The 10,294-nt window shown below is 41.0% G+C and overlaps 1 protein-coding gene across 1 annotated transcript; it reads left to right on the plus strand.

Moving 5' to 3' along the window:
• The first annotated feature begins 4,944 nt into the window (after positions 1–4,944).
• Positions 4,945–9,784, plus strand: LOC118270201 (uncharacterized). Its single transcript, XM_035585638.2, has 7 exons — positions 4,945–5,170; positions 5,870–6,035; positions 6,670–6,875; positions 7,257–7,354; positions 7,788–8,002; positions 8,447–8,666; positions 9,332–9,784. The coding sequence occupies exons 1-7, from the start codon at positions 5,035–5,037 to the stop codon at positions 9,536–9,538; spliced, it is 1,248 nt and encodes a 415-aa protein (XP_035441531.2). The 5' UTR covers positions 4,945–5,034; the 3' UTR covers positions 9,539–9,784.
• Positions 9,785–10,294: the final 510 nt, after the last annotated feature.

The following is a 10,294-nucleotide window of genomic DNA, read 5'->3' on the forward strand; positions in this document are numbered from 1 at the left end:
TCCATCGTAGGCCGCATCATCACTTACCATCAGGCGAGTTAGCGGTTATAAAAAAATATCTTTAAGCTTGAGAGTGTCTCTCGTGTTTTATAAAACATTAGGATTTTCTCCTGTGTCGTGGGTGCGTTTACAAACATACAAGTTCACATGCACATGACACCCAGACCCGAAACAACAATTTGTGGATCACACAAAGAGTTGCTTCGAGCGGGAATCGAACCCGCTACACGTTGCACGGCAGCCAGTTGCCCAACCACCGCGCCAACCGTGCAGTCAAATGAGCAGTGAGATTAGTTGCTTTGAAAAATTTAAGCAGTGGTTTAAGCATTAATAGAAGACATAATCACCTGTCACTTATTATGCTTTATCTAAAGCTATTGAAACAGCGAGCGAACTTTAATAAAATCCCATAGACGCCTGAAACACTAGATGAGGTTACTAGTGTGTAGTCAGCCTTTTGGAGGTGTCCAGTATCCTGTGTCAATACCTATACTGTAAAGAATGTCTATATCAGAATACTCTATTAATATAGGACCCTATGAACAAGATCCTAATTTTGAAATTGAAACTAAAATTCCTTTGCTAATCGGATCAGAAGTCAAGAAAAGTAGACACAATTGCCGCCGCTCATGGACACCCGAAACACCAGAGGCGTTTTGTTTTTTATGAAACGGTAAACGAGCAGACGTATCACCTGATGGTAAGCAATCGCCGCCGCCCATGGACACCCGAAACATTAGAGGCGTTACAAGTGCGTTGCCGGCCTTTTGGGGGTTAGGAATTTAAGGGTTGTTATTCGGGAATCGGGGATTAGGAAGTTTGGGAAGGGGGGTAATTGGGCCTCCGGTAACCTCACTTACACGACGCAAGCGTTGTTTCACGTCGGTTTTCTGTGAGCCCGTGGTATCACTCCAGTCGAGCCTGCATTCGTGAGGATGCATGGCTCTCCCACACTTGAATAGGTAGGTAATAAGTATAAGTACTAGGTACTACTAATGTAGGTCTCTAGGTCACCGTATTAGGATACCTAAACACAAATTACATCACCTAAATACTATGTGGCTGGGGACTTTTTTGTATTTGTTTTGACATACAAATGAATGATTCACAATTTGAACTTATGACCTCATTAAGAACAATAGTGTCATTGAAGTTTTAAGACGTTGTGGAAATATTAGGCGATTGATCATTGCAAATTGGGAATTTACTGAGGAATTTCCCTAACGTTGACATTCTTTGTAAACCACAATTTGTTGGTTCAAGCGTAAAACACTTGGTAGGTATTTGTTTTTTGGGACAAGCCCGCCACAACCTCCTTAACCGCTGCAACTCCTGTAAACCAGGATGTACAGAAGATACAACCATGAAAACACCGGAACACTGAAGTCTGGAAATGGAAAACATGTCTTGGATCCCGCAACGAAATAAATCAGAAGATATTATTAGAGGAGAAGAAAAAGAAAACTATACGCGACATGTAAAATTTGTAAATGCCAACATTTGAAGTATAAATTTGTTCTTCTTAGCAATATTAATATCTTAAAGTTTATAAAAAAAAACTCGTAATACTCCTTTTGTGAAAGTCGGGTAAGCTCAACTGTGTCCTCCCCCTAACAATGTATCAGTTTACTCGTGATGTCCGTCTGTCCGTCTGTCCGTCCGGTGCAGTAGCTTCCGTCAAACCATTGTCTCATTATTCTAATTTTATTACTTTAATATGTTGAAATTTTTATCTTGTCGCCATTTTTAAATCATTTTTGGGACTTATTTTTGTGATTTTAATAATAAAGTTTACTCTTTGTCAAATGGATTCATGGTCAGCCTATAAATGTTGGTATGATAGCGTTAAAAACCTATTTAGTCCGTCAGTTAGGTTCGTTACACGTATTTTTTTTATTTTGTCATATAAGATAACAATACTTAGATAAAACAAAACAATGTTTAGGAGTGGGATCAAATACGTCATTTCTACGTATAAAACGTACCTTGAAGTAACCCTAACCTAGAATAAATATATGTCTAATGTTTTAACCTGTCCGAAATCAAGATTGTGATTGACCTCTACTCAATTATGGCCAAAAAACAGAAGAGATAGGTAACTACCTAGTTGGTAAACTCGACCATTTCAACCGAAAATAGGTAGGTACTTTAATTCCGTAACTTAAAAACTTTTGTTTATTGTTTATTTTTTAAAACCGTTACCCCACATTAGGATTTTCTCCTGTGTCGTGGGTGCGTTTACAAACATACAAGTTCACATACACATCACGCCCAGACCCGGAACAACCATCTAGGGATCACACGAAGAGTTGTTCTGTGCGGGAATCGAACCCGCGACACTATACACGGCAGCCAGTTGCCCGGCCACCGCGGCAACCGTGCAATCACAATCGTATAAGCCGATAAACGAACAGACGGGTCACTGGATGGACACCCAAAACACCAGAGGCGTTACAAGTGCGTTACCGGTCTTTTGGGGTTTAAAATAATGTACAAGACGGTCATTAAAATAAAAACTAGTCATCTACTGTATTGGCGCGTCAGTGTCCGAATCAAAATAGTATAAACACCGGTATGACTGTCGCTGTGTGTGTGGTGCACAAGTAATTAGAAGTTGGTGAGTCGAGTCCCGGGTTTACAACTGTTGGGAGCGGTGTGGGGTACGAGCGGGTAGCGGGTTTAATTATTGTTATTACTCGTGCGTACCTACGGATATAAGTTTCAGTTAATCCGTGATCATGGCGCTTGTAACAGTGCCGAAATATCGGAAACTCACCAAAGTGAATAAACATGGTAAATATCCCGTCATAAGTTCTAATAATCGTGCGTACGGAGCCTCAAAGAGCCATTAGACAACCATAGATGGATGGCCCAGTAAGGCTGATGCTACGGACTACTTAGCGAATTACCGGGGCTCCGGCTCAAAAAGCAGGAGTAGAAACGGTGCTGTTTTTAGTCAGTGAGAGTCCGACACACCTCTTGCCGCCCAAGTCATTGCGTGATTTCACCTTTTTAAAAAAAACTTGTTAGTTGAGTTGCCAGTACCAGGGGTTTTAGGATGATGTTAGGATCGGCCAGTGTTTTAGATTTTTTTTTATTGGCGACTAACGAGCAGTCAGATCAACTGATGGTAGTAAGCAATCTGCCGCGCCCATGAACACGCACACACAGCGCAGCACCAAAGAATTAACTTTTGATAACTAATCAAAAAAATAAAAGAAATATTTCAATAATTATTTGGTTAGCCAATGAGTAAAACCGAACCCCATAGCTCAGTTACCACGCTTTTCAATCACTCAACCATGAAGCAGTCTATATCTCTCAACGAGAAAAAGAATATATGAGACTAGCTACTTCCGCGCGGTTTCACCCGCTCTGCTTGGCTCCTATTTGTCATAGCGTGATGTTTTATAGCCTATAGCCTTCCTCGATAAATGGACTATCCAATTAAAACAGAATTATTCAAATCGGACCAGTAGTTCCGGAGATTAGCGCGTTCAAACAAACAAACAAACAAACTCTTCAGCTTTATAATATTAATATATTTATAATTTATGGCAATAGGCTCACCACCTATTACATGGGACTTACTACATAAATTGTGAAAAGTGGGTGTACACAGTGGCATTACGTGCCATAATGTGCACCTCTGCCTACCCCTTCGGGGATTAAGGGCGTGACGATATGTATGTATGTATATTTATAATTTATAATATTATAGTATAGATATTCTTTTCAAATCAAATCGCTACCGCTCCATAATTACGTCCGATATTTGGCGTACCCCGTGCCCCCTTAATTCGGCAGCACCTCCAATTATACACCGATCCGTTGACGTGAGAAGTAATTTTAATGAATCCAACACATCTTTTGATGTGTGCCTAGTTTTATAATAGTTTCTCAATTTGTTATGAAAGTTATGTCGACAAGTTTTAAGGGGGGAATATTTTTAGTTTTTAATTTGCTTTGTGTTTTAATTACTAGCTGTTGCCTGCAACTTTGTCCGCGTAGATTAATGGACTTCTGGTACAATATGGATCTATAGATTTTTTTGTTACTCCTTGGTACCTACATCAGCTACCTGCCAATAAAAGTCCCATCAAAATCGGTCCAGCCATTTTAGAGATTAGCCGGAACAAACAGACAGACAAACAAAAATTTTAATAAATCTAAGGGCTCTGGCTCGGGACCCAGATGTAAGAACGGTTTTTAGGCAGTAAAAGTCTGACACCCCTCTCGCCTAGCCCAAGGTGGGAGAAGACACTGGATGACTCCAGTCATAAGACTGGGGTAACATAAGTTATAAAAAATAAATCGAGGTTTTGGAAAGGAATAAGAAGGAAAGATACTAAGTATTATACAGGAACTTGAACTTAAAACTCATTCTTAACACTTTACCCAGTCTCTGAAAGGAACTTGAGACCTTTTGCAGTCTCTTCTAACGACTCCATCACTGTGCCAACCGTCTAACTCTCTCTCTCTTTCTATTCCCTAACGAATTTCCAGACGAATACGTTTCCTAATCCATATTCATTAATTTGAGGCGGTGAAGCGATCGCCAAATTTTAATGGCGTGCCAGCTATGGGTGTAAGGTATTAGGGATCTAAGGTACGAAAAACCAGATCAAATATTTAGGATAGAAAAAAATACTGCTTCGTTGATCGAGTGGTCGCAAGGGGTCTAGGTTTTGATTCCTGGGCCAGGCAAAGTATTGCTGGGCATTCAGTAGAATTGTGGGCTGGAACTGGGCATTCAGGAGTCAGTCAGTAGAATTGTGCCCGGTATATGGGGATTTAGTTGCTTTATAAGCTTAGTAGCTCTAATATCAAGATTGTTGTACTATGGTGGTATCAACCAAAAAGTTGCATTACCTTACAAATTAACAGGTTTTAATACACCAAACTCTATCGTATAATCTATAGGCAATCAAAAGTGACATTGACTATGTCACTAACCTAAAACTACCCAAAACTGATAATTTTCCTAAAAAAAATAGCGAATTATCGAGAAAATACCTTAAACAACCCTTCAAAATGACATCTCGAAGGGTAGAGGATACTCATCAGCAGATCCTGAACAAGCTGCTCTCGGAGTCAGGGTTGGAATGCTTCAGGACATTGGTGCAGTCTCCTGAATCATACACCAGCTCCGAGGCTGCTGAAGAAGGCGGTAGGTTATCATTCGCTCCTGATGATCAATGAAGATGTAGATGCCTATTTTTCTGGAATAGGGGGCAAATAGGCAGACGGGTCACCTGATGGTAAGCGATCAGCGCCGCCCATGGACACCCGCAACATCAGAGGAGTCACAGGTACGTTGCCGGTCTTTTAAAAGGAGTTTTTTTATGGAATAGGGGCAAATAGGCAGACGGTTCACCTGATGGTGAGCGGGCAAGGGTTGGCTTTAGTTATTTGCGGCATAGTTTTTGCGGTGTTTTTGGTATTAAAAAATAGGAAATAACAAGCTCTTCTTGAAGGTTACAGGAGGCTTACTTTTTACTGGTTTAGTAGGGGTCTATTGTCATTCTGTTTTATTGGAATAGTTCCAGACTACGTAACGATACTTTTCCCAACCCAGAAACTAACCCTTCCTCATTCGTCGTACTTCACACTAATATTATAAATGTGAAAGTTTGTTTGTTTGGGTGTTTGGATGTTTGTCCGTCAATCACTCTGAAACTACTGAACGGATTTTGATGAAATTTGGTATACAGGCAGGGTATGAGCTGACTTGGGTGATAGGATACTTTTTATCCCACGGAAACTCAGGCAAAGCCGCTGGCAGAAGCTAGTTATTAATACCTGCATCAGTAAATATGTATGTAGGTGATAAGAAACGTGATGATGAAGAATGAACTGGTGTACACAGGTCGTGTGGAAGAAATATCCCCAATACCCATCGAGTCCCCGCCAGAGGAACAGCCTAAGATGGTGGTGGAGGAAGAGGTCCCGGAGGTCGAACCAGAGATATTCCCCTCTGCCTCCCTGCGATTCCCACTGCCAGATAAAGTTAGGGCTCTTGAGAAGCAGAATAGGTGCAGTATGATTTGTCTACGTTGTGATATGTAGATTATTCCTCGATGGTTTAGAAGAATAGCAGTATGTTTGTAGAAGCTGTTTTTCCACGATCGACCGTAGGCAGGAATATTAAAAGGACTTAACACCACCATTCGTCAGTTAAGTTAAGAGTATGTACCATGGAGAAAGGGCATATTATCAGATGAAAATCCACACCATTCTAATACCGATTTAAAATTAAAAGAAACCTATTTGTCTGACCCGTCATCTGAGACCCATTAATCATACGACACACTACTTGTATATTAGGTAGAATAGAGTCAGGAGTTGCATTGCGAAAATCCAATATTTAACAATACAATATATTTTTTTTAGTTTTCATTCCGCTTGTAGATGTAGCTCGAATTCGAGTTGCCCCCGAGTCAATATCTCCTAAAGATACTCTTTGGATGAGCGAAACATATGTCGGGTGTTTTGTTGCGTGTTGTGTGTATTTTTGTGTTGCACCTCTGCTGTATGAGCATTTGATTGGGGGCGGGAGGGTGTTGGTGCTGAAAATACATCAACAAGCGAAATAAAACTAAAATTAATTGTATTGTTAGTGCAACACTACTTATAACCAAAGTAGTAAAGAAACTAACGAAATTACAGAATCTTCGTCCTCCCTGAGGACCTAAAAACCAGCATAGACCCTCAAGCGATACCTAAAATAAACACCACACCGCAACAGAAGTGTATCGATATGCTGGGAGAACTCCTCGGCTGCAAGAGGTACAAGAACTGCCTGGCTGAGTACTGGTTCCTGGACACCTTGGCCAACTTGCTGAGGAGGGCACAGGAGGAGGAGATGGATAGACGTGAGTAACTTAACAGGCCTGTAGGACGCGGTTCGAACATATATAGGGTCACAGGGGAAGAGTTAAGGAGTAATTAATTAAAATAAAATGAGAAGCCTAATTGCCGCCTTCCCAATCTTTTCAACAACCCTTAAATTCCTAACCCCCAAAAGACCGGCAACTCAGTTGTAACGCCTCAGGTGTTTCAAGTGTTTATAGGCGAGAGCGAATGCTTAGCATCGGGTGATCAGTCTGCTAGTTTACCGACTCGTTCCATATTAAAAAGAAAAGCATTTTTTACCTCTAACTGTGAGCTATTTTATATTTTTTTCATATCTTAGGTACGTGTACTTTAAACGTAAAGCAAACTTGTACTATGGGTACTGGTTTGATTTATTTCAGCAACTCAAGCAATACTGATGATTTGGTTCTGTCAATGGATGAAGGAGATGCAATACTTTGATGCTGCAGACAGGCAGCGCATGATGAGGAGGTTCCAGGTAGGTAAATACACCACATGGACAAGGTTTGAGCATTAATCACCATGCTTGCTCAATGCGGGTTGGCGATTTCAAACTTATAATTAGAAATTATAAGCCCAGGTTTCCTCACGATGTTTTCTTTCACCGTTTGTCAGTGGTGTCTAAATAATCTTAGAAAGTACCTATATGCATTTAGCTCGGAAAAAGGCACATTAGTAGGTTTTTTTACGTTTATTTACATTTGTTCTCCGCTGACTCTAGGTAGCTGCCCTTGTCATACAATAAAATTACATTAGTAGGTGTTGGACCCGCAACGTCGTGCATAAGAAGCTTCGTTGTTTACGCATTGTTTTTATCTTCTCATTAATTTTAAGATGATCGTCGGTAGGTATATTTACAGATATACATATACAAACATACTGACACTTACTGAAATAAAATCTCTTCGCAGGAAAATATGTTAGCAGCAGCGAAGTTCGTGGCACAAACCGACCACATCCCCACCCCATTTCACGCGGGGATTGTTTACAAATCCCCAGAAGATGAAATAAAGGAAACGCACGCTCCCACAAAACTAGATTCCAAACATCTAGTCCATTTCGCCGGCACTAACTTCGAATGTTGCATGCGTGATCTAGTCAAGATTATTCACTATATCTTCGATCTGTGAGTTGTTTTGTTATAGGATTTTGATCCTTATGTTACGATACGCACTTCATTGAATTGTGGATTGTGTACTGTAGATAGATAGATAGGCAGGTATTTGTAATTTTGTTTTGTAGTATAGAATTTTCACAACACACAACAGTTGGTGCGGTGGCTGGGCAACCGGCTGCCGCGCAACGTGTATCGGGTTCGATTCCCGTACGGAGCAACTATTTGTGTTATCCACAAATTGTTGTTTCAGGTCTGTGTGTGATGTGTATGTGTACTTGTATGTTTGTAATCACACTCACGACACCGAAGGAAACCCTAGTGTGGGCCAACGTTTAATGGATTTTGCTGGGTTAAAGCAATAAAGTTTTAAAATGATCAGACGGATCTGTCCTACACTGTACCTATACCTTTGACACTGATATACCCAATACTAATTATATTTAAAACTTCTAGTTTCAGCACAGATTACCAATACAACCTAGTGCGTTCAGTGTTTACCTTCACCCCCGACTACGTCCAAATAGATGGGCCGTACCAGATTCAGGTTCCAAAGCGATTGTACTCACCCGTCAAGGCGAAAGCTAAAAAACCTGAGAAATCTCCTAAAAAGGATGCTAAGGTAGTGAAAGGAAAGAAGAAAGAGGATACGGAAGAGTATTTGGCTTTGATGGAGGTGATTTATACAATTTATTGTTATAACCTTATGTTTCTTATAGACGTCTTCTTTTTTTTTTTGGGGGGGGGAAATCATCTTATGTCTTCTCCCGCTTTGGGCGCGGCGAGAGGGAGTGTCAGACTCTTACTGACTAAAAACCACACCGTTCCTTCTCCTGCTTTGAGCCCGGTAAGATAGGTGATGAAAGGTGTCATCGTCTAAGGTGAAGTTTCGGTTAGTCACAATTGACGATCAATGGCAGGCGAAGTCGCTGTGAAAAATAGAACTGATACTGTAATGTTATCAACATGATAGATAAAACTTTTGGTCCGAATATATGTAAATGCGTATTCTTAGGGTATGGTTTGAATGAAATAAACATGCGTTTTCGATGATGTAGGGGCTTAAAACCAAAATTCTGGGACAAATGAACGAAAATTCCCTTTTTCCTCATTTGTGGGTAAACATGTGGGGGAATATGAGAATGATCCAAAGAATTCCACTTTTACTTATTTTAAAACGAAAAGAAAATAGACGGAGCATGTAAATGATCAACCACTCTCTTCGTTTCTTTAAACCTTGTAGCAAACAGCAAAGTTATTCTGCCAAACTCTAAAACTTCAAGACCAGAGCCAGGATCAGCTCCTTCAAATGACTTTAACAAAAATTTCCAAATTTTTCAGTTAAAAGCAAGAGACGAAAAGCTCTTAGAAGAACAAGAAGAGCATGACAGAGAAATGTGGCTTCTCAGGAGTTCCATCTTACCCCTATCTTTCGCTGGTACTGAGGAGTTCTTCGACGGATACTGGCCAGCACCTCCCCCTCCTCCCGAGCCTGACCCGGCTATTGAAACCCCCAAGAGTAAAGGAAAGGGTAAAGGTAAGAAGTGATTGAAGGGGGGTAAGAGTGAAACGTGGGGTAAAGGTAAAATGTGGGGTAAGGGTGAAACGTGGGGTAAGAGTGAAACGTGGGGTAAGGGTGAAACGTGAGGTAAGGGTGAAACGTGGGGTAAAGGTAAAATGTGAGGTAAAGGTAAAATGTGGGGTAAAGGTGAAATGTGGGGTAAGTGTGAAACGTGGGGTAAGGGTGAAACGTGGGGTAAAGGTAAAACGTGGGGTAAAGGTAAAATGTGGGGTAAAAGTGTGTTGTAGTGATAATAATGATTAAGTATTGTTATCAAATAAATATTATGGAATGTTTCTCTTTTGTTTTGGTTTTATCGACATTCATAAATATCATAATATAAGCTTGTGATATGTTCAATACTTTAGATTGTGAATTTCTTAACACTGCTAAATTGATGGAATCAAACAAACTGCATGTGTTCTATCAACACATATGCAATGTAAGGCCCTTAGTACAACGGCGTCAGCGTAATCTGCTACGCCGACGACACGCTGGTGCTAGCGCACGGGAGGTCGCACCAGGCGGCGGCCAATTTAATGACGACAGCGGTTGCGATAGTCGTTGCAAGGATCCGGCAATTGGGACTCGAGGTGGCGCTCCACAAGTCCGAGGCCATGTGCTTTCATGGCCGCGGGAACGCGCCACCTCCAGGTGGGTCCCAAATAACGGCAGGAGGGGTTACCATCGGCGTCGAGACGACGATGAAGTACCTAGGACTCGTCCTCGACAGTCGATGGAAC

The sequence above is a fragment of the Spodoptera frugiperda genome, chromosome 13 (assembly GCF_023101765.2).
Source record: "Spodoptera frugiperda isolate SF20-4 chromosome 13, AGI-APGP_CSIRO_Sfru_2.0, whole genome shotgun sequence".
Lineage (NCBI taxonomy): Eukaryota > Metazoa > Arthropoda > Insecta > Lepidoptera > Noctuidae > Spodoptera > Spodoptera frugiperda.

Excerpts from the sequence above, each read along its gene's own strand:
- LOC118270201 (XM_035585638.2), top strand. The coding sequence starts at position 5,035 with ATGACATCTCGAAGGGTAGAGGATACTCATCAGCAGATCCTGAACAAG. Across the intron at positions 5,171-5,869 it reads CGAGGCTGCTGAAGAAGGCG|GTCGTGTGGAAGAAATATCC; the intron begins GTAGGTTATCAT and ends TGGTGTACACAG. Across the intron at positions 8,667-9,331 it reads AGTATTTGGCTTTGATGGAG|TTAAAAGCAAGAGACGAAAA; the intron begins GTGATTTATACA and ends CAAATTTTTCAG.